This window comes from Podarcis bocagei (genome assembly GCF_964188305.1).
Source record: "Podarcis bocagei genome assembly, chromosome: 1".
NCBI classification, from domain to species: Eukaryota; Metazoa; Chordata; class Lepidosauria; order Squamata; family Lacertidae; genus Podarcis; species Podarcis bocagei.
The window spans coordinates 77,385,494-77,413,074 of record NC_138125.1 but is presented as its reverse complement, the minus strand read 5'-3'; the positions used below and the strand labels follow the sequence as shown (position 1 = coordinate 77,413,074).

Genomic DNA, 27,581 nt, shown 5'->3' with positions numbered 1-27,581 from the left:
GCGGCTGCTTGACTGCCATGAGGCATTTTATAACCAACCCTCCAACTGACTTAAGTAGCTCTCTCTGCTCTCCCTTCTGGGGTGTTCCTTTGGCTCCATATTTGCCAGGCTGTGGACTTTGGCCCCCCTTCCATCCTTCAAATATGCTGCTTGTAGATACTTGCTGAAGCAGTGTTGCAACTGCCCAATCTCCCAGCCCTGCTATTTGCTCTAAGGATCCTAACATAGACAAAACATAGATAAGACTAAGAGAGAGAGAGAGAGAATACGAGTTATCCATACATGTAGGAACAGAGGCTGCTGATGCAACATTTGTGAGGTTCAGCTTGATTTAAGGACAAAGACTCTTCTTCAAACTGCTATCATTCTTTCTTCCCCTTTGCGGCATGCATCTTAGGGTGGGTGGGGAAATTTGTTCCTCTTTTTTTTTTTGTTGCTGTTCTTTCTGAGTGAAAAACAAACTCGCACCTTCAGCCTTACATGATATCCGGTGCTGCTGGCTTTAGAGTCAATACAGGAAGAGTGGGGAGAGCTCAACTGCTTGCTCGGTGTTCTTACAAAACCATCTACAGAGCCAGTTGACTCAATTGCACTCTTCGCAAGCAAAGAAAATGGCTGATGCGGAATGTCTGAGGGACGTTGACTGCGAGATTGAGGTGGAAGAAGGGGCTGAAGATGAGACACAAAGGTAAGGAAGGCCCTTGATGCATGTCTCAGCTTCAACAGGATAGATTTTGGCTTGTCATTCTCCTCATGTCTTGTGGCAGTTTCAAGGTTAGCAAAGTGAAAAAAGGAAGATAGGAAAGGGGAGGTGCTTATCTAAAAAGAGATCAGTCGGTGGGAGATCTGGAGACCAGGTTTGCTGACTACTTTGGGGGAACTTGTTCATGCTTCACATGGATGAGTTTCTGAGTCATTGCAAAATAATAATAATAATAAAATGGTTTTAGCATAGAAGTGGTGAGAAGTGTGAGCTGGGATGCTCTTGTTGAAGTATGGCTTCACCATGTGAAAGTGCTTGGGTGTGGTAGGATGATTAAGTGCTTTGAACGCACTTAAGGTGCTATATAAATGCTGAGTATTAGGGCTAAGATTGATGTGATGAGAGTAGATATTAAATCTTGACCTGCCTCAGTCATGTGAAAAGGTGGGAAGTCTAGCTTAAGGAACAAAATGGGACAAGTGGGCGAGGAGCGCAGAACCCTCCCCTCATCCATGGCTTACCTTATCATAATCTATAGCAGCAACTCAAGGCATTTTGTTGCCTTAAGCATAGCCCCAATGAAAATCCCCCTCTGCTGCCAAGGCTTTGTTGTGCCATTCAGGTTTTGTTGTGCCATTCAGGCACCAAATGCCTGCTCCCCCCCCAAAAGCAAGCCACTTCACCCCACTGCATGGTAGGACCCACCCCAAAAATCTGTTCCCTCTTGATGCTGCATCCCCCACCTCAAGCAGGACTCTTAATACTGGGAAGCATGAAATACTTGTGGAAAAGTGGGGGGGGGAGGGAGGGAGGAGCTGCAGAGACGCTAAGTTGTTGGAAGGGGAAGGGTTCTGTACTCCCCACCCAAGCATTGATGGAACTGCTGCCATTAGGTCTAGTTTGGCTCTAATAATAATGGGGATGAGAAGATGGAAATCTGTACATTTCAGAGCACATCTCAAGTGCCAAAGTGATGTGGCCATGCATCTCCACTCTTCCAAATGCTTCATATCAGCTACAGAGTTCAGACTCCAGGACTTCAGAGATGCCCCTGACATTACCTGCACATTTGGGGAGACTAGGCTATGACTTTCTTTCTTTCTTTCTTTCTTTCTTTCTTTCTTTCTTTCTTTCTTTCTTTCTTTCTTTCTTTCCTTCCTTCCTTCCTTCCTTCCTTCCTTCCTTCCTTCTTTCCTTCTTTCCTTCTTTCCTTCTTTCCTTCTTTCCCTCCCTCCCTCCCTCCCTTCCTTTTAAAAAAAAAACCCCAGTATTGTTCAGCATTAAGTATTAACCTGAATAAAAAAAGGTTGTATCTTCTCAGCATCAAAAAAGGGAGCCATGTGGTTGTGGCGGGGTGGTGGAGGAAGTAAAATAACACACAGGTAGGGGGAGCAGATCAGGATTGAGACTGTGGCATGCAGTGGGGGATTTTTATTTTACTATTTCCCCTTGCACCGTGGTCTTGATGAAAGCAGCTCCTCTCCTTCCACACTGCAAGCCAGAATTTGCCCCAGAAGCAACGCTGCTGTTGGCACCAACAGCACTGAGGGATAAAAAGGCTATGCTTGATTCATGTTTTGCAAGAGTTAGGGGGAATTGCTTATTTCCCTTCATCATAAAAGTGAAAATCACTGCATATCAATGGAAGTCTGTTCACATGCAGCCAGTTTATTCTTTAGCCATGTTGGCACTTCTTCTAAGTTGGCAGTTTTGACTTGGGATTGCTTTTGGTGACATGCTAATGACATAGGCACAGACCTATGGCTCACTGCAAACACATGTAAGGTGACATTTTTGGACAGTTAGTTAGTGGAGACAGCCCTGTGCCCGCAGCTGCTTTAACCTTGCTATAAAAATTAGACCTCTTAAAAAATTTGGAATAAGGGACAAAAATCAGCACAGAATTATAAGCACACTCCTATAAGCCTCAGTGCAAATAGTAGAAAATGGTCTTCCCCTTGGATTGATGTTTTAAATTGATGGATTTGAGTGAACAAAATAGTGGTTGAGGCCTGTTAAAGATGAATGGGTCCATGTAAGCTTGAGAACATTTGCCAAAATGAAAAGTGACAACCATAATCTATTTTAAAGATGGTGAGTAGCTCAAGGAATGAGTTATTTTAACTGCCTTTGACTTCTGCTTCTTATGTTGCATTTCGCCTCTGCATCCACGCCCACCCCTTGCATTTTGAAAATGTGATGTAGCGAATTGGTCACAGAGCCTCATTTTTGCAATCCACTTAGGAATTATCGCTGAGGAAGTCTTTGCAGGACTCAGACATTCACCTAGCCACTCCCTTGATTGCAAGACTCAAGGCTCTTTTCTAGTCACTCAATTCCCTTCTGCACAAAATGCCAAGAAAGGATCTGCAAGGATGAAAATGGCTCTTCGTTATAACCTCCTCCTCCTCTTCTTTCTTGAAACTGAATCTGTGAACAGCATATTTCCTCTTAGAGTAACCACAGGGTTTGCTTAGTGCAGTTCCTCTTTCCCCTTGAATTGTTGCTATAAAGTTTTGTTGAAGCAAATAACAGTGCTCCTCAGCATACTTGCATTTTGTCACAGGCAGCTTTACAGGATAGGCAAGGATAATTTATTGAAACTCATATGTTATATCCCTACCTCCCCCTCCCCTGGCACGATATGGGGCCATTCCTGCATGTTGATATCTCACCATAAAAAACACCAAAAGCCCTTCACATTTCTCTCAGAATTTGCCTTTCCGTTAGTTCCTTGATATCACCAATTAAAAACTTTAGGGTGATGCTGCGGGAGCTTATATGATGCTGGCTACATATGGAGTATTCAATCTGATTTGTTTTCTGGGGAATATGCGATGGTTGCGTTGCACAATTTTATGCCATGCTTTCCTGTGCATTTGGCCAACACAAAACACTGCAACGAAGGTGCCAGCTAGACCTCTCCAGGGATGGCATTCTATAAGCAGGCCACCACCACCTAGGGCTTGCCGATCAGAAGGTCAGCGGTTCGATTCCCTGCAACGGGGTGAGCTCCCATTGTTCAGTCCCAGCTCCTGCCTGCCTAGCAGTTCGAAAGCACGTCAAAGTGCAAGTAGATAAATAGGTGGGACGGTAAACAGTGTTTTGGTGCACTGCTCTGGTTCACCAGAAGCGGCTTAGTCATGCTAGCCAGATGACCGGGAAGCTGTCTGTGGACAAACGCCGGCTCCCTTGGCCTATAGAGCAAGATGAGCGCACAACCCCAGAGTCATCCGTGACTGAACCTAACGGTCTGGGGTACCTTTACCTTTACCACCCAAAAAGCCCTCACTGAAGTTACCCAGAAAAGGAGCTCTGACAAAGATCTTAAAGCCCAGACACATTTGTAAGGTAGACAGTCCTTTGGACAACACACTCCTAAGCAACAGAGGACTTCAAAGCTTAAATGCAGCACACTGGATTCTTTCCGAAACTAGTGGCAAGATGCATTTCCTGCAGTTGGTACCAACCTATAACCAGCCACTTCTTTTTGCACCCACTAAAGCTGGTACAATAAAAGAACATGCACACTGTGTTGACGTAAGTACAGGCTATCTTACGAGGCAGGCTAGCACCTCTCTTGTTGTGAAGCTGGGAGGTACATCACTAGAAAATAGCTTCTTACAGACACAATCAACTATCCTTGCACAACCTTCAAGGTTGCCTTCCTACTCAGGCTTCTCGTTTCCAGTGCGCTACAAAGCTCAGAGGCTGCCCATGTATGGTCATCGATTAAGGCAAGCTTTGCTGTGCCAGCAGGCTCCATCCCTTCCTTTGCCACGTTCATCCTCAGCTGTCCTGAATTCTCTAGATCCCTTAGAGGAGACTTGGAGAGTCCTAAGTAAGATTACAGCAATTGCTAAGAATATCCAGCACTGGAAGGAGATTGTCTGGGAAAGCTGATATCTAGTGAGGTATCTCTGGACCCCTGGAACTGCATTCCAGAGGGTGGGGCAGAGGAGTTGCAGCTCTATGTATATCTATGTATAACTCAAACGTGTGTGGCTGTACTAAAAACCTGGTGAAAATTCGGTGAAATTTTGTTCACTTGAGTGAACAAAAGGAAAAGCTGAAATACAGCTTGACTGTTGCAGTGAGACACAATGTATGATGACAGCTTACAAGGAAACCAGTTATCAGTCCATTTAAAGTATGCAGTTTCCTACTCTTTATTTGCTTTAGATTTTCCCTTCATTTTTTAAAAAAATCTTTTCTTTGTGCAGTCAAAATTCCAGTCATGTCTTGGTTAACAATTAGCATGATAGTGATTTTATAAGTGCCTGACAAGGGGATGTGGGCACTCCTGAGAATCAGTCTAACACTCTCTGTAAAAACTATTTAGTTACAGTCACAAAAACTTTTGATCACTTTGATCAATCTTCCGGAGCTTTCCCCTGAAAGCAAAGAGAAAAGAATTCTCATTATCAAGCTTCTGAAAAATGTCTGACTTATGTAGTTCAGGTCCTTTGAGAAACACACTGAGATAAGTGTTGCTTTGTTAAGCCTGAAGTATTTCCTGGAAATTGCAACAGCACTAGACTAACAAAGGCAGGGAGATAGTAGCAACTAATGAGAATGTGAATTTTGATTCATTTCTCTTGATTCGTTCAGACTTTGATGTGAAAGATACCTAGCAAATCCAAACTTTCGTTGTTGTTGCTTTAGCAAAGGCCAACATAACTCATACAAACAGTACAACGAAGAAGTGTTACACAGCTCAAAGCACCATAAAATATAAACTAATAGCATAACCCACTGTGATATTCAATATATGTCTAATATCTTTTGCAATTAAAAAGAAAAAACAATCATTACAAAAAGAAATCTGGAACAGGATTCTACCAACTTAGGATACAATACAACATTTTTAACAATAGACTTGATAGTCCCCTACAATCTGGCATTCTTCGTCCTCCTTAATAAGCAAACCTACCAGAAATGTAAGGCTCAGTGGACTTATTTTCGAGTAAACGTGCATAGGCTGGTGCTGCATGTAATTTTGCATGCCCTGCAGATCTTCAAGAGAGTTTCACATGGAGATATGCAGAACATGCATATAAATCACACAGATAACCTCTTCAGTGTTAAAATGAACCGTGCATGGGTATTTGTCCAAGCAACACACAGGGTGGATTGCTTCCCAGATGAAGGTTATGTAGACAACTGAAGTTCAGGAGGAACAGTATTCTTCCATGGCTTCAGGAAAGGAGTGTGTTTTCATGAGACCTTTGTTGAAATAATCAAACAATTGAAATAGAGGAGATCGAGAGGAGATATGATAGCCATCTTCAGATAGCTAAAGGACCATTACATGGAAGATGGAGCAAACTTGTTTTCTCCTGCTCTGGCGGGTAGGACCCATACCAATGGATTCAAGTTACAAGAAAGGAGAGTCCAACTAAACATCAGGAAGAACTTTCTGATGGCAAGAGCTGTTCGACAGTGCAATGGACTCTCTTGAAAGGTTGTGGACTCTCCGTCCTTGGAGGTTTTCAAACAGAGGTTGGATGGCCATCTGCCGTGGATGCTTTAGTTGAGATTTCTGCATTGTAGGGGGTTGAACTAGGCAACTCTTGGTGTCCCATCCAACTCTACAATTCTTTGAAATGAAGTGGTGGTCGTAAAAACACATGCCTTACCAAGGAAATGACAGACACAAGTATACCAAGTATATGGCACCTAAGTTATACCAACATACCTAGAAGCAAATGGGAGAGATACCACTGGAGAGTGAGAGAGCAAAAAGAAAAGGAAAATTCATTGAGCATAATCGCAAGAAAACCTGCAGAAGAACACAGGAACATCAACACTGAACTCATTACTATTATCATTATCATTTATATGGTTTCACTGATGTACATGGAGCTTACAATCTAAATTCAAAAAAGGAGCATCCACCAAGGGAGTGGAAGGAAGAAGAGGCAGGGCATGCAGGAAGAGGATATGAGATTGTTTCCAACCACGATCTTGTCTAAAACAACTGCAAGCACTTTCCTGTTTGATGTGATTGCAGAATAGTTTTGTTCAGCATATCTTCTGAGTGATCTAAATTAGGTACCTATTCCCTGTTCTTCAAAGCAAAAACGTTTTCACTAAGTAGCTTACAGTATCACACTGCTACAATAAAATTCAAACACAATTTTAAAACAGGGCTACATTAAGACAAAACAGTTAAGTAGGTTTTCTGAGCACACTTGAAAGCCATGAGGAAGGGGGCTTGGCTAATGTCCCTGTGCAGTGAGTTGTGTAAGCCTCACCTTTCCCCCATACTTGTGGCCATATATGAAACAATCCTATGCTGAATGGCTCAGGTAAAATCCTAGCCACTTTCTAAACAGGAAATGACTGCTTAGTATTGAGTAGTAGAATTGTAACCGCTGGGGAACCATAGCAGGAAAGTGGTTGCAGTTTTTGCTCTGAGTACTCATATATTTGCATATTCATGCATATTCATGCTTACCCATGGTTTGACTGAGCGCAAGGGTGGGGAATTTTTGGCTCTCAAAATGTAGCCGGACTCCAACTTCCATCATCCCTAGCCAGCATGGCCAATGGTCAGGGCTGATGGGAGTTGTTCAGCAACATCTGGAGGCCAAATGTTCTCCACTCATGGCTTAGTGTTTTATTGCAGTAGCACAAGGGAGTGCAGATCATGAACATGCACACTGTAGAACAGAACTCTTTTCTGGAACAGATTGTTCCTGCTTTGATTAAACTAGACAGTCATAGCAACTATTTACTTTCTTTTTTTAAAATTCTAGTGTGTTGGCTTTAGAAAAGTTAATAAACAGCACAGGAGATCCGCCATATGCAGTCATATTATGGATGTGATTTTAAACACTGCTCCCTGTGAGAAAGCTCCATTGCACTCAGTGGAACAAACTTCTCAATTATGCATAGGATTTTGCTAGCTCTTGCACCCCAGTCTGATTTCATGTTTTGCTTCTCGACATACATTAAATGGCCATGTGCACAACTATACAGGCTATGGTTATGCCAAAATATGTGTATTTAGAGAAATCTGCACCATGGCTATAAATCTTTGAGACTGTTCTGTTTCACACATGGGGGGAAACCATTCATTCTGCCTGAGGGACATGTACATTTTAAGCAGTCAGAAATCATATGTATTTTCTTGCTTGCCCTCAAGGGGGCAGGCTCTGCTTTGCCATTTTCCAGCTCTTCACAAGACTGCTAAAATGTTTTATTTTCTGGAGACAGTTTAGATAGGGTCGCCATATTTAAAACAGTGAAAATCTGGACAGAAAAGTTGTTGAGCTATGCCAGTTTTGAGCTATTTTTATGGGAAAGCGGCAAAAAACGGCACTGCTGCTGTGTGCTGCCACACGTCCAGATTTTCCCTGGACATTTAATCCTGATTTCCACCTGGACACTGCTGCTGACTGCAGTATTCTGGATATGTCCAGGAAAATCTGGACGTATGGCAGCCCTAGAGAGCTGCTCAGAGAATGACAAGAGAACATTAAGTCCATAGAATATGAAGGCTCCTTGTCTAGCTTGATATTAAAACATAGTGGGTTTCATACTGTTTTAACTCCCCAATGGGAACCATACCAAGGCCTATTTTCTTGTTACAAAATGTGTGGAATATTGCCATCCTCTGGCATGTATATGGCTGAACCTTTCTGCACACTGGCCCAGAGTATTTAAAGTATGAATATGACACATCCAGAGATAGACAAGGAGCAATGTTGGCCACATACTAAATTCTGAAGAAGATAACTGTTTAGTATTGTGAATTCTGAAATGAACACAGATTCATTTTGCTGGGCGGGGGGAGTATCTAGCTTATAGAAAGCTACAGCTGGGCTCTGATTGACATATCCATCCCCCCTCCCAGTGTTGTCAACATTAATTGACATCTTCTGACCATTTTGGGCATGATGAAAGAGCTTTCTAAATGCACCCTTATGTGGCAGGCGACATCCTTCCATGTTGTTATTTGTAATGTTCATGCAGTACTTTCCAATGTACACTGAGTATATTTGATTGTCAGTAACACTGCATGGTTGTTGCTAGGTAGAGGGTTAATGATTGGTGATGGATTTACACAGACCTGAGAAGGGGCTTTCCATATCCACATCCACACCCAGTTCTTAGGACTGCTTTACACATTATGCTGCCGCAAACCTGGGGCTGCTATCTTCTGCTCTCAACAGGGAGCCACAGTCAATCCCGGCTTACTGAGGAGCATTCCTGATGTAGATGCATGTAATTTTTTTTTATACCATTATGTTTTTTTAAGTGTATGACTTTAGATTTTAAGATGTGCACTTTTAAAAAAGAGCATAATAGGTAAAGAATTCTCTCTGTACGTGCTGGTAAATTCCTGGAAAACATTCCAAGGCTGCTTTGAATGGAGCCAGCAGCTGTCTCATCACATGCCCGAGAAATTACCAGAATGAATAATGGCATCAAAATTAAAGGGAAAGTCGAGTTATGGTGGCCTTGCAAGCTTCCAAAATGATAGCACAAATTAGCCTCCTGAAACTACCTTGATGTATTGGTTAGAGTGTTAGGCCACGAAGATCTAAATTCAAAGCCACACTTACCTGCGAAGCTCACTGCATGACCTTGGGGCCAGTCACCATTTCTTGGCCTAGCCTACCTGACAGGGTTGTTGTAAGGCAGGGATGGGATACCTAATCCTGTCAGCCCCAGCCAGCACAGCCAATCACCAGGGGTTAGAGGAAGTACAGTATAACAGCACTGGGAAAGCCACTGGTTCTCCATCGCTGTTGTAAGGAGAGAACCATATAAATCACACTGAAATCCTTAGAAGAAGGGTAGGATTTAAACGTAATAAAATGAAGAGTTGCCATCTCACCCAGATGGAGGCGGCGGTGGGAGAATTTCTGCAATGCGTGAAGCCACTGACAGTGAGTTCAGATAACTAGACGTTTTGAGACTGAGGTTTGATATATTCAGCAAAATCCATTCAGTGTTGGGGGGAAGAGCTAGAAGCTGAAGGCCAGCTTCCCCATTCCCAGCTCACTGCCTTCACCATAAGGCTAGGGTTGTTCCCTCTGACATGCCATTCTCAGCCCTGAAGGGAAGGGGTTAACCCCATTCTTGCTTCAGATTGGAGTATATTTTCTTTGTCAATGTATCCATCTTAATGCACACCAGATGTGCAAGGCAGTTCCTTGAGCATCTTAATCCTGGGCTTCAGTAGTTGGAGTTGTCTTTCTTACAATGGGTAGGGCTGCTGGGGGCTCTCTGGAGATTTGATGCGATTAAAAGAGGGGGGAGGGAAAGAGTCATAATGAGCAAAAGTCCTGTCCCCCACCTGGTCCCCTCTTCCCACACAGGAAAAAGCTGCCCCCAGCTACTAAAAGGAAAGTATCAATAAACAAACTAAAAGTCAAATCTGTTTTGTCGTCTACTGACTGCATTAGGCAGTGACAAGAACCTGCCTTCACCGTGCCATCATTTCTCATTTTAAAAGTAGCCACATCAGGGCCAAGAGGCATTAATTGCACCTAATCAGCACAATGGGCATTTCATCATCATGTCAGATTGTGAAGACTGAGCACGCAGAGATCTATGGCAAGGCTGTGGTGCTATCACTCCTCATTAATTGCATCACAAATAATATTCAAGAGATGGCCGGTGCAAACTGCACAACTGCACTCCACACAGCTGAACCCATAATAGCGACAATTGCACTATCTGGAGAGAGGGCTGCATTTTCCCAGCGCTGAGATCTTGAAAATATGTTATCTTCGTAATAGAAACGCAACCTTGAGGGGAGACGTGAGGACACAGCAAAAGGAGAAACAAAATGTGCATTTCTTGCACAATAAACAGAGAGTGCTGCGGATTTGCAGTTGCTGCTAATTCTTTTTTTACTATTCTTTGGATGGATGAAGGCAAAATGCTTTAGGCACTTCAGTAGGGATTCATGAAGAGCAGCTGCCTTATTTCTGAAGTATTTGCACACATTTTACATAAAGTTGTATTTTATACTGCTGTCACTGTCACACACACACTTCAGAACCAAGGCAGTTACATGAGGATAGCCCAGCGGTGCACCTTAGTTCTTGCATCTTTAAAACATAAATCTGGTTCATTGTGTATCTGTGTTTATGCCCATTTGTGCAAGCAGACACAGGAACAGGTTGCAGGTTTGCCTTGGATTTGCACCCCTCAGTATCACAGAAGTCATGTGCAATGGTGCGTGTATCTCCTGCATGCACAGTCTTTCAAAGGAAGGGTGGGCCAAGGGTAGATATCACATGTGATGTCCTGCACTCAGGGTGTGGGGCTGTTTGTGAGCCTGAAATTCAGTCCTATGCTTCACTATGTTAGAGCTCACATGTTGAGGAACTGTGCAGATCTAAACAGCAACAGGCATTAAAGTGCATTAAGGAGCTAAAGGATTGTTGTGGGTCGGGGTGGGTAAGCTATAAGCCAGAGTCCCTTCTAATTCCTGGATCCAGCAAGGGTTAAAATCTCATGAAAGATTCAGTTACTGGAATAGCTAGGTCAGCTTCTACTTACCCCCTAAGTACGAGCCGTTAAGGTAACAAAGGATGTGGTTCTGTGCTAGGGAGGAAGTGGGTGGGCCCCCATCCTTCAACTTTCTGGTAGTTAGAAGGACAAAGACCAGAGTGGTGTGAGCTAGAAGTTAGAAGCAGACTGCAGGCTGGGCAGCTGAGAGACAGAGCCATGCCTGATTCCTGCTGGAATCCAAGGCTGTGGCTAGGGAAGAAGCAAGACCTTCTTGGGGTGTTCATAATGTGAACCTGTCCAACTTAGGCTCAGGTTATATGTTGTTGTTGTTTAGTTGTTTAGTTGTGTCTGACTCTTCATGACCCCATGGACCAGAGCACGCCAGGCACTCCTGTCTTCCACTGCCTCCCGCAGTTTGGTCAAACTCATGCTGGTAGCTTTGAGAACACTGTCCAACCATCTCGTCCTCTGTTGTCCCCTTCTCCTTGTGCCCTCAATCTTTCCCAACATCAGAGTCTTTTCCAGGGAGTCTTCTCTTCTCATGAGGTGGCCAAAGTATTGGAGTCTCAGCTTCAGGATCTGTCCTTCCAGTGAGCACTCAGGGCTGATTTCCTTCAGAATGGAGAGGTTTGATCTGCTTGCAGTCCATGGGACTCTCAAGAGTCTCCTCCAGCACCATAATTCAAAAGCACCAATTCTTCAGTGATCAGCCTTCTTTATGGTCCAGCTCCCACTTCCATATATTATATATGTGTGTGTAAATAAGCCATATATCCTAAAGACACCACAGTCTCTGCTGCCCCTCATTCCAGGGAAACTAAAACCTGGGTAAGCACCAGTAACTCCTAGAATCTTGCACTGCTCAGAGACTGGGGTGGCATTTAACAGTAAAATAAGGTGGGAGGAGGGCAGAATCTGTCAGCAGTTGATCACTGCAGCATCCAGAGAATTGATGGGACAGATTCCAGTTTCCCAATGAAACATTTTGTTAGTGTTGTTGGTAGCTTATGGTTTTATTGATCAGAAAGCACGAAACAAGTCCCTCCCTACAAATAACAACAATAATTTCCTTATCCAGCTTCTCACTTTCATTTTGGTTCACTTCATGTAAAAATGAATGGAGGGAAGGAAGGAAGAGAGGAAGGAAGGAAAATTGTTCTGAGAAAATTAGCATGCTAACATATACTGTCCACTTTCACGACATATGGTCACTGGCACCAGATTCCATCACTTTGGTCCTGCCATGGGGAAAAACATCTCTTAGGGCAGGGGTCTGAAACTGTTCTCAGCCCAAGGGTCAAATTTCCCCATGGACAACTTTCCATGGGCTGCATGCCAGTGGTGGGTGGAACCAGAGTCAAAACTGGGTGCAACAACAGTTGTGACTCTTACTCTCACTCTTCCCCCAGTCCCCCTGCTAAGCTGGGTTAAGCCATTGTTTGGCTTAGCAGTATTTCTGAACCTAGACTCACAGTTCACCTGAAGTGAGACAAACCCTGAGGCCAGGCTCAGACATTATGCTCAGCCAAACCATGGCTTAGCCCCAGGTAGCGTAGTAGCAGGGGGAGTGGGGGAAGAGTGAAGCTGCCATGATCTTTGTTCCAACAACCTGCATGTTTGTTCATTTGTGGTTTGTGTCAGTACAATCTGTTTGTATAAATGCTAATATCACAGATATTTTCTGTGATCCATAAGCTTCCAGTATGTTTTTCTGGTCTGTTTCTAAACACCCATATGTGTGATTCATTTTATAACACTCCAGACCAGGCTTCCTCAACCTCGGCCCTCCAGATGTTTTTGGCCTACAACTCCCATGATCCCTAGCTAGCAGGACCAGTGGTCAGGGATGATGGGAACTGTAGTCTCAAAACATCTGGAGGGCCGAGGTTGAGGAAGCCTGCTCCAAACTGTGTGGAAATATGTTCTTTCCCATTTTCATACATGAGATGATTAGAGGGAGAGAGAAAGGTAGCTCTTGTCCCACAGATGGGAGTTTTCATTAAAGACAGTGCATGTGGTGGCTGCTCTGGATCTCTGGAGAAAAATTATACCTTGTTGGCAAACTCTCCATTTCTGACTCACTTCCAAAGGGGAATCTTAATTTCAGAAAGCACAATTTGTGGCTGTGCTGTTATATCTGCCATTAAGCGGTTCCTGTTTTCCTAAAGAAAGAAAGAAAACAGTTTCCTATCTCCTGCATTGTACTCTTGAGGTCTTGTTGACAAGATCACTTAATGTGGATTAGATAACCTTTAGCACTTTTCAAGTTCTTTGCTGTTCAGCTACAATGGCTGAAACCTGGTAAAAGGGGGTGGATCTTCCCTCTACTTTTTCAGGGCATATGAATAAAATAATAAAAACGGATGGATTCCTTACCCCCCTCTCCTACTTTTTCAGAGCACATTCATGGACTTATTCAGTAACAAGGTATTCTACTCCTTCCTTGGAATATTTTAGATAAGACACATGGAGTCTGCCCTGTCCCACACCTCAATCACCCACAAGGAATTAACAAGGATGGATTAGGACGGGGTAGGCAGCCTAAGGCCCATGGGCCACAAGTGCCCCATGGGGGTTGTTTAACCATCCCACGAGCCACCCCCGAACTGAGCAGCCCACTCGGCGAGTCCCCGTGCGCTGTGTTAAACCAGCACAGTGCGGGGACTCGCTCCTGCAGTGCCAGAAATCACGTCTGCGCATGCTGAGATGCCAAAAATCGCATCTGTGCAGACGCCGACACCGGAAATTGCAACCGCATGTGTGATCCAGCCCATGGAGGGATCTCTGCTGGAGTGAACCGGCCCAGGCGTGGTAAACCTTGCTGATCCCTGGATTAGACATTAAGGAGGCTTGAACCAGCTGCTTAAGAATTTCCCTTGTGTTCCTTGCTGTGCCAAGGTAGTGGCTGCATCTAGCTGTCAACAACGTGATTAAGCTGAGTGTTTGCAGAAGGTTGGACTAGATGATCCTCATGATCCCTTCCAACTTTATGATTCTATGCTGCTCCCGTACTTTTGCCCCAATAGCGGTGGTAATGCTTGGGCTGAATGCTAGTTTGGAAGCTCCTGAAGGACACTGTCCTCACTAAAGTTACAGCAACTCCCTGGTAACCTTACTTAATCTTACCTAACTTTGAAAAAATGGGGTCCAAAGGAGTGACTCATCTACAGGATGATCTTTCGAAACTAAATCAACAGAATGACTTTTGAGGTTCAAGGACGATGTGGCCCTCCAAGTAAACAGAAGGGTTTCCTCACTCCAGCATGATAAAGATCAAGCTGTGAGCCTAATTTGCTTTGCAAACTCTCATGAGATCTCTTTCTGAGCATGTTCAGTACATCATATACATGATATTGCTACCATTACCGTTTATCATATAATTAGTGAAAGCATGCTCGGTGCTGCACAGAACACAGAGCCGAACAGAACCCATGCCTCAAAAGTGTGCACTCTAAAACAAGGTTAGACAAGCATTTTTTTCTGCTGGTGGCCACATTTCCTCAGGGGGTCATTGGTCTGGGGGTGCATGTTGGCAGTGGGCGGAGCCTGACCTGATGATGAGCAGTGCCAGAGACAGAAATGCTCTGGATTAATTTATCCAGAATAAAAGCTACTGCTTCAATTTTCACTGTGATGACCTCACGTTAAAAATTCCAATTCTGCATAGAAGAAAGTCTATTGGTTTTGATATGACTATAAGGAGGATTGTTGTGTTCATGTTTTGAGTACAAAAGACCAGTACGGTCCCTGTTCTGGAAAGCAAGTGATAGCAATTCTTTTCTGACTTTCATGTATCACATACACATAACATAGATGGCAGAAGCATACCAATTATCTTTCAAACTTCTGAAAGGAAAGCTTCTTCTCTCTAAAAACCATGCAATCAGAAAAAAACACTATAAACATCTGTTTATTTTTTATCAACTAAAATGCTACCCCTTCCAACTGTTCTGAAAATACAAATAAAGAGAGGAAAACACAAAACACTTTCAAACACTTTCAAAAGCAAAGTAAAACAAAAGGAGGAAGCAAACAGGAAGGAATTCCGACCATCCCTGACCAGCTTGGGTGGAAGTGGAAATTCACAACATCTGATGGGTCCATAATGGCCAACTCTGATCTAGGGGATCCAAATATTACAGAACTTTATGCCTGCATAAGATAGAAAATCTTACAAGGGACACCTAACATTTCAGTTAAATGAAAACAATATATTTCTAGATAAATTACCATAAGTGCTGTGCAGATGGCAAAGCAAGGAGAATGAATGCATGGACCACACCAAATGGCCCCAACCCTGATTGATGTGTGCTTATTTGAGCTTTTGTACAGACCCTAATAAGTACAGTCTCTTAATTCCCAGCCATTGGTCTCATGCTGGCTGGGGCTGAGGGCAATTGTGGTCCAAAAACTCCTGCCACATGTTAGCCGCCCCTGATATTGATGAAAGATGGTGAGGGCAAGAATGAGGAGAAGCCTACAAAGAGAGAATATTGAGGTGATGATTACTTGACTGTGAAGCAAAGAAAAGGAAATTCTTTTTTTAATATATGTGATATGAAAATTGAGTATTTTGGAAATTTGAATACCCCCTCCAAATATTAACAGGACAGGTAGGAAAAACCATCAGCGAGGCAATGAGTACTGTAATAAAAACTTTAAACCATAATGGATAGAGATTATTTTCAGTTCAATGCTGTTTGTCTTGTATAAATTGACTATATCACACTCTTTCAAGAGTCCTTCTTTATGGCGTCTTTCCTCCCACCACCTGTTCTTCAAAGTCAACATCTCTCTTGTGAGGATTTTTAAGATTTCATAAGGAAGAAAGGGCCTGTCAGAAATTAAATGTAACATGTTGCTTCATCACAAGTTGGATGAGGTACCAGGAGCTTTATTCCAGAACTCCAAAGATGGATGTTAGGCTAGGGATGGGCATGGCAGGCAAAGTTTGATGGAGTAGAGGTTGTGGAAAGAGGAAGGAAATGTCTGAGGGGGTGAGAAATATATGCCTTGAAATCCTAATTCTCCACCTCTCATGCCTCTCTCCCAGTTCTATAGGAGAGCTGAGGGACAAACTGATTCTCATCTCGCAGGCCGCACAAAGCTGTTCAGACTTGCTATGAAAATATTTACATTGAGTTTTCCTGACTGCCTGGGCAGTGGCCACAAGTATGCGTTTTTTCCCTCTACCTCAATTTGTCACAGACCCAAACTAAAGTCACTTGCAGTAATTTAGCCAACGCGAACTCTCAAAGCGGGTTCATTTTTTAAAAAAATCTCCACATTAGCAAGTCTCAGTGGCACCAAGGTTCTTTGATAAACCTTTCCTTATCTTTCCTCCTCTCCCTGCTCCTGTTTCTCTTCACATTCTCCGGGCTTTTCCAGAACTAGGGCCTAATGTGGCTGCTGAATGCAGAACTTTTTGTAGGAGGCAAGCATCTGAGCTGGGTACAGGAACACCTTGCTCCCAGCAATTGTCCTGCCCATTGCTCCATATCTGTACCCCAACAATGGCTAACTAATCAATTAAGAAATATTTTTATCCCACTATATCATAAAAATATGAAAATGGTTCACCAAGTGAAAATTTCAAATCAGAGACCACCAGCTAGCTCTTATGAAAGATGTTTTTTAAATTGCTTGCAGAAGTTTGATGCCATAGAAAAGTTTTCGCTAGGCATTCAGAGATTAAAGCAGAAGTTGCCCACTGGATATCATATTAATAAATACAGAGACTTTTAAGGGCACATCCATATTTTGTACACATGGGGACTGTTATGGCATACACGCGAGGATTACATTCACAACGGCATTGACAAAACAAAAAGCGCTGGAATACTAAGTAGCATTTGGAGAAGGTCATACCCAAATTATTCCAGTAGTTTGTGTCTTTTTATCATCTGGGACTAACATAACACACCTGTCTATACCTGGTCATTGCAAGATGACAGAGGGACTGCAGTGGGCTTATTTCATTACCACAGTCAAGGGGGAATTCCTGAACCTTCTGGACAGGCTCTTCACTCTCTTCTTGACAATCATCGGTTCTTCGCAATTAGAGATCAATTAGAGATCTCTCGGTGGTTTGCAAACACTGCTGTTCTTCCTCCATTTTACACATTGAAACACCTGTGGGCAACCAATCTTCCATTGTCCAAAGGAGATGAGTCACTGAGTCCTCCCGGGACAACACTATGCATCCAAGTGTGAAACAAAAATCATATTCAGGAGGACTCCACAGCGTCTGCTTGAGCTACAAACCCACAATTCTATGCTGATACAAACATATCATATGCGTACCACAGTGTTGAGGTAGGATTCAGATGCTGGTCTAGTCCACTTTTATACGTGGAATGAAGCGGGGAAGGAGGCACCATTTTGCATCAGGCAGAAAACTCTCTTGTGCCAGTCCTGCTTAGAGACCGAAGTGGTACAATACCTGCATATTTAAATTTACTCCTAGATCATGTGTTTGAGGCATATATCACTGGAACATCTGTCTTGCTATACCTCACTCATACCTGCTGTCTTCCTCTTCCCTTTACTATGAACTGACTAACCGGACTTTATTTTATTAAGCTTTTTCCTTGCAAAGCATGATGTCCCTGTGTCTTTTGCGTGGAACACAATAGCTTTGTAGATACAGAGTAATCTGCTGGGATTATTGGGTATCGAGAAATGCATCTCAGTGTAATGAGTTGAGATACTTCCCACTTTTGCAATCCTATGGCTATGTGAATTTGTTCATGTGATTGTGCCCTTGGTTAGTAACAGTTTGATTGAAACTTGCCCCCAGTACCAAGCTGTTCTGCCTGGGAATTGCAACAGTATTTGCAAACAAGTGCTGTTGAAAGAATGAGGATGGGATACAGCTCTTAAAGCTCTAGTTTCATGGGGATTATCATTTGAAGCGCTCAGCCCTTTAACCTAATGCCCTAGTTAAATGAAAGGGATTGTGTTTAATGGGATCCTACCCCCTGACGATAGACATGTGTAATTAGCAAATCTTTACAGCACGTCCACTCTTTAGGAAAAGAAATAATTTCCAATTCCAGTTTCTACAAAACTTCCATAAGGAGATGTAGATTTCAAAAGCCGAATATTCCAATATATTCATGGAGAGAAAAAAGAAAAGTTGTCCACCGTGCCAAAGGCTCTGCTGCTCTCAGTGATACTGTTATTTTGAGCATGCAATCTTGTATGGCAGCCTTAGCTGACTTGCAACTGACCTCTTGTAAAGTATGTCTTCATCTTAACTTGCTTGCAGAGGGATTCTGCTCTAGCAAGGTGCCATGGGTTTTTTTAGTTTTAAGAAATCTTAATTTACCAATAACAAGGCAGTCTGGTATACATGTAACACTATTGGTTTGTTTAAGCCAAGAATGGGGAACCTCAGGTCTGAGAGTGGCAGGGAGTCACATGTGGCCCTTTAGGCCTTTCTCATTTGGCCCTCAGAACTCTCCTCAGGCCACATTCCTCATCAGCCCTTCTTGCACCATTCTTTGATGCTTTTTGCCTGGATGGAGGGTAGGAGCGCTTGTATAGAAAATAGGTAAAATTCATATTCCTTATTCTCCAGAGTTTGGTTTGCTTTCTAGCTGCTCTTGGCTCAAGCCTTTGTAGTTGAATGATCATCTGGTGTCTGTCTGGCAAAGCAAACCATGGTTAAGAAAGTGTACTAGCTTTACATTTGACACTATGCCATAGTTTAAACAAACTAAGGTTTGTAAGCATAAACAAATCATGGTTTCATGTGATTTATTGGCAGTAAACAAATCACAGCTAAGGTACTGAGCAGCATTTTTGCACAACACTAAGTTGGCTTATTAAGCCATGGTACATCTTTGTGTGGGACGCGGGTGGCACTGTGGGTTAAACCACAGAGCCTAGGACTTGCCGATCAGAAGGTCGGCGGTTCAAATCCCCGTGACAGGGTGAGCTCCCGTTGCACGGTCCCTGCTGCTGTCAACTTAGCAGTTCGAAAGGACGTCAAAGTGCAAGTAGATAAATAGGTACCACTCTGGCAGGGAGGTAAACGCCGTTTCCGTGTGCTGCTCTGGTTCACCAGAAGCAGCTTAGTCATGCTGGCCACATGACCCGGAAGCTGTACGCTGGCTCCCTTGGCCAATAAAGCGAGATGTTGTTGTTCTGCAAATCACAGTGTACAGTGGTGGATCCATCTACAGTAGTACCACTTTCATTTTTGCTTCACGAACTGTGCAGAGCCTGCAGATATATTGGTAGAATTATAAACAGAGAACAGATTAGCAAATTACATAGAAGAGAAAATGTCCTTGAAAAAGAGTAGATATCAACTAGTATGGAAAACACAGAAAAGTTAAATATTAGCCAGAATAATGTGATGGCTCCAATGTGTATCTGAGAAGGACCGCCATACACACTGAGGAAATACCTAGCACTTTGCTCAGCCAGAGGAAGCTGAAAATCCCCTCTTTTCCCCTGGAGTAATTTGTCAGCTCTGTTCAGAGCACGGTTGGGGAATGTGTAGTCCTCCTTCCATCATCCCTGGCATGCTGGCAGAGGGTGATGTGAGCTGGTGTTCAACATCTGGAGGAGCCACACACTCCCCATCACTGCCAAGCTAACCAAATAATCACACATGTCACATATACATGTGTTAATTATTCCAGAACAATTACTCTTTCTAGTCCCACACTCACAACACTTAATATGCATTAGAATTGACACTCCACCTGTAACCACTCATTGAAATGGGGGACGGGGGGGGGGACACTTGCTATTTTAGCCATTTGTTAGCCACTCAATGTCAAAACTATTTTCCCAGCTCCATGTGGAGGCCATTGCAAATAACACCCTTGGTGTTGTTGTCATTTTTATGGCACCATCACTGTGTGTTGCAATTTACTGAGCACAGGAGGAGAGGACCCTACCCCATGGAGCTTACAATCTAAAAATTAGCACAGGGGATTGAACAGATGAATGGGGAGGGTAAATGTGTGGAAACCAACTTGCACACAGAAAAATAATATATGAACAACCCGTTTGCAATAGAACAAAATTTGCTTCCACCAGAAGCACCCTAAATGTATCTGTTTCCTTTCCAGGTGACAGATGTACTACCACCAGACTGCTTTGCTATCCGTTTATACTGGGGTCTTATATACTGTGCATATATATATATATATATATGCAGGCCCATCCTGCTCTGTAAGGAGGCCTAGCCAGAACTGATTTTTGCTAGAACTTTTTCCTCTCTTCTTGCCAAACATGTTTTAGCTTTCTGATGATTTTGCAACCAGCCCCACATAGCAAAAGGATTGTGTAATTAATGAAGGCTGGTGTCCTTTTCCCTCTCTGGGGCTCTCTCCCTCCCACCCACCACAAAGACTGATTCACTTCCTCCCTTGAAATTTCTCTTTACCTTTAAAGCCTTCCTCTTTTCTTGTGAACTGATAACTGGCCCCCTTCTCAGTTTGGCTGTTTGCACTGCATGGTTTACTGTGCAACATACCCCTGCTTTGGAGTTCATTCCCATTGTACCCCTGTTTTGGAGTAAGTTCGTGTGGGGTACACTTAGTGTTATTTCAATGGGTCTACTTCAAGTAAACATTAGCTGAATAGAAGCCTAAATCTACCACTGCTTCTTGTCCTAATCCTAAAATCTGTAGCATGGTGCCTGTGTGTGTATCATAGCCCCATCACCCCTCACATGAAGTTTTTTAGCTTTTTCATGGGGTTGTTTAGCTGTGGGGGTTGCCTGATTATTATAAGGTTTCCCCTGTCATTTGTACTGAGGTGTGTTTTGGCTGTTTGAGGGGCTTCTGTGCATTACTAGTTTGGGACATTTTTGTGGTGATCATGACAGTTGTTTAAATTCCTAACTAATACATGACTGGGCCTAGAGAGAGGACAATGGGATGTTTCAGCAGGAGATGGTAGCTCAATGTAGGAGAAGGATATTATTTTATTTTGTATTATTTAAAATTATTTCTAAGCAGCTTAATACAGTGGTACCTCAGGTTACATACGCTTCAGGTTACAGACTCCACTAACCCAGAAATAATACCTCGGGTTAAGAACTTTGCTTCAGGATGAGAACAGAAATCGTGCTCTGGCGGCGCGGCAGCAGCAGGAGGCCCCATTAGCTAAAGTGGTGCTTCGGGTTAAGAACAGTTTCAGGTTAAGAACGGACCTCCGGAACGAATTAAGTAGTTAACCCGAGGTACCACTGTATGTGAAATCTCTAAGCAGTACATAAACATGCGAGCAGTAAAATGTATCATCTTATGGGTCAGGGAAAGCTAAGGTGAATACCTGGCTAGCCTTGTGGGATGGAGGGTAACAACAGAGAGACATTCATGGCAATGTCAGCAGAGTCCAATCCTTCATCACAACCCTTCTTGGCTGCTGGGAGAATGCAGTCTTGATTCCCTTCTGCATGTCACAAGATTGTGATGGTGGTCTTCTCTTGGTGGTCAGGAGGAAGGACTTTTTAAAAATAGCACCCAGACCCAAAGTGGGTAGTTACAGGGGGAAAAGGGCAATTTAAAAATCCTGATCATGCAAACATTTCATTATACTAGGTGATGTAAAAAGTGACTGATAACAATGTGAAATGTACTTTAGTCCAGGCTTCCTTAGAGCCCCAGACCATGATCAGATGGACCAGTTTCTCCTCCCCCCCCACCAAAGACACTCCCTGAAGACTCCTCTGCAGAGTATTCATCAATGTTTCTAACATGAAAGTAACACAACACTCTTTCTCATTAGTGCTGTCAAATTTCCAGCTCTGAAGATTTTCTCCCACTCCTTGGCTTCTAAATGCCATGCCTTTTCCTCATGTGTGTAACACGGGGAAAATGCACAGGTGTGTGGTAGTGGCACATGATGTGTGCACAAATTATAACCCCATATCACTGGGCAGTTCTAAATTTTAAGAAGCCCTATTGGGAGGGCAGGGGATGAGGATAAAGTAGGGTCTCTTTGCTCCATCTCCCTCTTTTCTATGTAACAATACAATAGTTTCTGCCAGCTGTACCACAGCATATGACAGGCAAGTCCAAAGTCTGTTTCAGGGGCCTAACCCAGCCCCGGCCCCTGTGGCGGTATATTTCCTGGGGTAAAATCCTAAAAAAGCTCAACAACTTTTTGGATGGCCCTCCTACATGTTCATTTCATCAAATCTGGCCCTCTTTGAAAAAAGTTTGGACACTCCTAGCACAGGAAGTCACAGTGGTACTACTGCAAGAGTAACACTCTTCATCTCTTGTGGCAAATATAAGCATACCTTTGGGACCAGCAAGCCATTGTCTAATGGCTATGACACTGAATTATTTGCTGCTCAGGCCAGGGCATCTTTCACCCAACGTTTGGACTAAAACAGCTCCATTTGTTGCAGCATCTACTCACCTAAATGGCTGACTCATTCCTCAAAAATCCCAGAAGAACTTATCTTTTCTCTCCTTCCATCTGCTTTCACCATTGCCCACCCCTCCCTACTGCCACTCAGACTGATCCTTCTCCTTGATCCTAACTGCCCTATTAGCTTTGGAAACTCATCTGCTAGCATACAAGTGTTCACCTATCATATCATTGCAGACAGAGACTTACATGATGCCTGAGGAATGAGGGTGGGGGCAGAGGAAAGAGAAGCTGTGAGGTGTTGGAGGGGGCAGTCACAGAGAAAGGCATGTGCAGTGTTCCTGCAGGGAGCTGATTTTCCTTTATAAACATCCAGTCACTACAATCCATGTAAATCAGGGGTTTCAGCATGCAGTCTTCCCTTGCATCAGAACATTGTCCCCACCATTGGGGACAACGGTGATACCCAGATGGGCTGCCTGCGCAATCATTTTGGTAAAGGCCACTGAGCTGAGTGGCCTTGTCCTGCCCATGCTTACCCTGTCCCCTATGACAACCATGTTCCCAGCCTCCCTCTTGTCACCAAAGTCAGCTTTTCACATTCCTCTCTGCCCCTCCTCAGTTTGCTATGAATTGTGCTGCATACCAGGCTATAATAAGAGCATGGTGACCAACCACTGGACCATTTTTTTTCCATTTAGCTCCAGTCCCGGCTAGTGATGCTATGACTCCTTGCCCTCAGCCTTTAAATTGCTCACTCCAGATTAACTCATTTAAAGCCCTTAGGAATGCTTTCCTTTAGGGACCAGAGGACTTCAGATATATCTACAAACAAACTTGCAGCCCTAATAACTGTCCTGGCTTCTCTAAAGGATTGTTGGAGTTCAGTTCAATGAGGGTGCTGAGAATTTGTTTCAAGATGTCCGGCCTCTCCTCACAGAACTACGGTTCCAATGATTCACATGGGGAGAAGATGGGTAAAGCGTTTTACAATCTAGAACCACTCATCTCACATGATGGATCCTAAAGTTTCTGAACAAAGAGGACCTACGTAACACTTCTTCACTGACGTCAACGCATAGTTGGCTTGATTGGCCAGTATAATCTAGCTGAAGACTTCCTTGTAATAGAAATCAGCAAGAGATTGAAATGCTGTTTTCCTTTGCAACTTCACCATGGCACCAATCAACACAGAGCCACCATTGTCTTGGCCTGGCTAAATCTTCCTCTTGCTTTTGCCCAATTGTCATCTGAGTGGATCGGGTCAAGACAAGAGCCCAGACAGGACTTTTTCTTTATGCAGCAGGTGAAGTACATGGGAAATGATGGATACTCCCTGCTCTTCCGTTCCCAGTAGCACAATTTCTTTGCACTGAGAAAGCGCACTGCTTCTTCCAGTGACCAGTTGGGGGCCTCCAGGAAGCTTATAAGAAGGGCATAAATGTGACAGTACTCCCCTGTTGGATGTTCCACTGTCTCATCATGGTTGGGCAACAAAAGGGTACCAGATTTGGTGCAGTGCCTACACTATTGTGGGGACGGGCCCTTGATGTATGGCTGGCTCACTGTAATATAGAAAAGGTGCCCAGTCTAAGTTCACGGTCCCTGAATGAGCTACTGTGACTCTGCTATCTATGCCTGCAAATTTGTATGTGGAAGTGCTTGCCTTTCCACTCCAAAGTTTTCTGATGACCCTGTCTTATTTTCACCATCCCTATCAAATTGATTGTACTGGAAAGATTTGGTTTGTGGGGAGAGGGTATTTTATAATTTCCTCTAGCTTTTTCATTACGCAATAATGCAAATTGCCCCATCTCACACGTTAGGGCAACTTCCCTGTAGCTGATGTTGCACACTTGGTTTTTTCCACTTTGTGAGCAGACTCTGGGGAACCATGAGTAGCAGTGGCTTCTCATCACTCATGCACTAGTTGAACATATAGCAGAGCTCTCTCCTATGTTGTCACCTCAAAAAAGGTATCATAGAGCTGGAAAAGAGTAAGAAAAGGGTCAAGGGCCAAGAGCAACTCCCTTGTGAGGAAAGAAAAATATAACATCTGGGGCTTTTAAGTTCAGAGAAAAAGCAAGTAGGAGGAGACATGATAGAGATAAAATTATGCATGGTGGAGAAAGTTAATCCGTCTCTCATAACACTCAGAAGTCAGGGACATCCAAGTAAGGTCAGTGTTGGACAAATTAAGGGTATATCAGAGAAAGCACTTCTTAGTACAACACCTAGTTAATCTATGCAACTTGCTCCCAGTGGTGGCCATCAACTTGGATGGCTTTAAAAAGATGATGAGACAAATTCCAGAAGGATAAGGGTATCAACAGCCACTTTGCCACAAGGGCTGTGTTCTACCTCCACTGCTGGAGGCAGGATGCCTCTGAATAGCCATTGGGAGAGTACTGTGTGGTTTGGCTGCTACGGGTTGTTGAACAAGATAGGCCACTGGCTTAATCCAGAAGAAGAAGATTTGATATCCCGCTTTATCACTACCCGAAGGAGTCTTGAAGCGGCTAACATTCTCCTTTCCCTTCCTCTCCCACAACAAACACTCTGTGAGGTGAGTGGGGCTGAGAGACTTCAGAGATGTGTGACTAGCCCAGGGGTCTACAACCTTTAAGACAAAAAGAGCCACTTGGACCCGTTTCCGAAGGAAAAAAAAACCTGGGAGCCGCAAAACCATTGTGACATTTAAAACAAATATATCTCCAGAGCCGCGATCTGACAGTGGGTGGGAAGGTGACGTCGGGACTAACGCACGCACCTCCCCCATGCGACGTCACAGCCAGTACAGCACCCACCACAGTGGGGAGTGTTGGGGCGCACAATGCGCCTCCTCCCCTCACTAGTATCCGCCCCGGAGCCGCGGCAAAGGTGTAAAAGAGCCACATGCGGCTCCGGAGCCGCAGGTTGCAGACCCCTGGACTAGCCCAAGGTCACCCAGCAACTGCATGTGGAGGAGTGGAGACGCGAACCCGGTTCCCCAGATTACGAGTCCACTGCTCTTAACCACTACACCACACTGGCTCTTATCATCAGCAACAATTTACACACCAGTTGCACACTAAATCCTACATGATTGTGCCTTCTGTGGGGTTTTCTGTATTTGAAAACTCTGATTCCATGGGGGTTTACTGGACTACAGTGGACCAGCAGACTTGACCCATAGCTTCACTGTTTTTTTCAACAGAGCCCAGTTGGATTGCCTCTTAAGTGTTTTAGCAGCCACATAAATTTATCTTCAGTCACTTGCTCAGCTCTTATTAAGAAATGCCTTCAGCCTGGCTTCATACTATCGATTTGCAAACATTTGCTTTGTGATTACATAATAGGGAAACAGCTAGGGGTCGTTGAATGGATCAGAAAGAGAAGGGAAGACAAATGGGAAGTGGAAGAGAAAGACCAAAAGATGAATGAGGAAAGGAATGAGAGCCAGTGTGGTGTAGTGGTGAGAGTGTTGGACTAGGAGCTGGGAGGCCAGGGTTCCAATCCCCACTTGGCCATGAAGCTCACAAGGTGATCTTGGGCCACTGACTGCCTCTCAGCCTAACCTACCTCACAGGATTGTTGTGGGGATTAATTACGGAGCAGAGAGGACCATGCACCTTGGAGGATACGGTGGGCTAGAAATGCAATGAATTATTAACGAAGCAGGGAAGTGTCCCATTCAGTTTAAACTTCCCCCTGACTTTATTCTGCAATCAGATGGGAGAAAGGGAGGGGATTCACCTCTGCTAGCTAGCTGAAAGCTTTCCTTCTCCCTGACATTTCCAGTAGTCTGAGAAGGAGAACGTGGAGGTGGAAGAGACCAGGGCTGGGGGGTGGGGGAGACGCGGATAGGGGGGCTTAGAGAAACAAAAGGAAACCAGCTGCAGAACTTCCTGGACAGGGAAAGAGAGGGAGAGCGCGCACACTATCTAACGAGATTATTAAAAAGCAGGGAGAGAAGGGAGGAGGAGGCGGCTTTCCGCGCAGGCAGGAGTTCAGCGCCTGCCCCGGGTTCATTTCCCCAACCATGACCAGCGCGATCCTGAGGCGGAATTCCAGCAAGCAAGGCTTGCAGAACCTCATAAGGTAAGCCTCTCTTTACCTGCCCACGGGCGAGATGGGGATACCGAGATGGAGCTCTTCCTTTGTTTACACGGTGCTCGCGCCACGGACTGGGCTGATTCCTCGCTTCGAGGGATCTTCCCCCTAACCTCACCCGCCCCCCAAGTGGCCGAGATTTTTGTGGGAAGACGCCGCTTCTTGATCCTACGTGAGTCCACACGGCGTTGGCTTTTTCTGTTGCGATGGCAGCGAAAAAGCCTCTTCCGTTCAGGGAGTGATGGAATTTGGAGCGGGGGGAGCCGCGGATCTATGGATCGCTTTCCTAGATAATCGCACCCTACCGAAAATTGCACCTTAGGGCTTTACCTGAGCCTACAGGGCTCTGGCATTTGGGGAGGGCGGGGGGAGCGACTTGGCACCGAAGGCAGTTGCCTCTGGGGATCTGCTTTTTGAGGGTGTGAGAGAGATGGGATTGGCAGCTAATATAATTTGCAGGGTAATTAACTTGAATAAGGAGAAATTTAAACGGTGAAGTCCTTTAAAGGGACGGGGTATTAAAATGACCGAACTTCTGACCAAGATACTAGAATCTTTCTTTACTGTGAGCAGTGTGGTGGGAAAGCGATTGTTTTCTTTTTGTCAGTGAAAAGGAAAATGTGCACTGAAATCTCGTTGGGAGAGCTAAGGCGGCGATCCCACGCACACTTACGACAAAGTACATCCTATTGACTGTTATGGGGGTTACTTCTGAGTAAGCATGCACAGGATCGCACTGTTAAGGCTTCAATGTTATACAGTGGGAGTAAGTCCCAATGAATGCAGTAGGACTTACTCCTGAGTAGACATGTATAGACTCACACTGTAAACATCTTTGGAAAAGAGAACAGTGGAGCTCTGAGAAAGGCATTGACTTATTCCCTTTAAAAATAAAAATAAGACCATCTGCAGGCAGTAGAATAATGAGGTTAATGAAATAATGTTACCAACCGAGAGGCAAGTT

General features: G+C 44.1%; 1 protein-coding gene and 1 long non-coding RNA gene across 4 annotated transcripts in view; one reads left to right on the top strand and one right to left on the bottom strand.

The window, feature by feature from the left end:
* Window positions 1–461: 461 nt before the first annotated feature.
* LSP1 (lymphocyte specific protein 1) overlaps window positions 462–27,581 on the top strand; it is a 67,035-nt gene continuing 39,915 nt past the window's right edge. The window contains exon 1 of one of the 2 annotated variants that reach the window (XM_081205339.1): window positions 462–688. In XM_081205339.1, coding sequence (XP_081061465.1) covers window positions 612–688 — 77 coding nt within the window. In that variant the 5' untranslated portion in view covers window positions 462–611. Of the gene's footprint in view, window positions 689–26,368; window positions 26,606–27,581 lie in introns of those variants that run through there. The other variant, XM_081205340.1, reaches the window with a different exon arrangement.
* LOC308593478 lies at window positions 19,225–22,693 on the bottom strand. Of its 2 annotated transcripts, none has more exons than XR_014010972.1 (3): window positions 22,574–22,693; window positions 21,479–21,652; window positions 19,225–19,408 (listed from the first exon to the last, which is right to left on the bottom strand). It is a non-coding gene; the product is annotated as an uncharacterized lncRNA (long non-coding RNA). The 2 variants fall into 2 exon arrangements; XR_014010973.1 differs by lacking the exon at window positions 19,225–19,408 and adding an exon at window positions 20,594–20,706.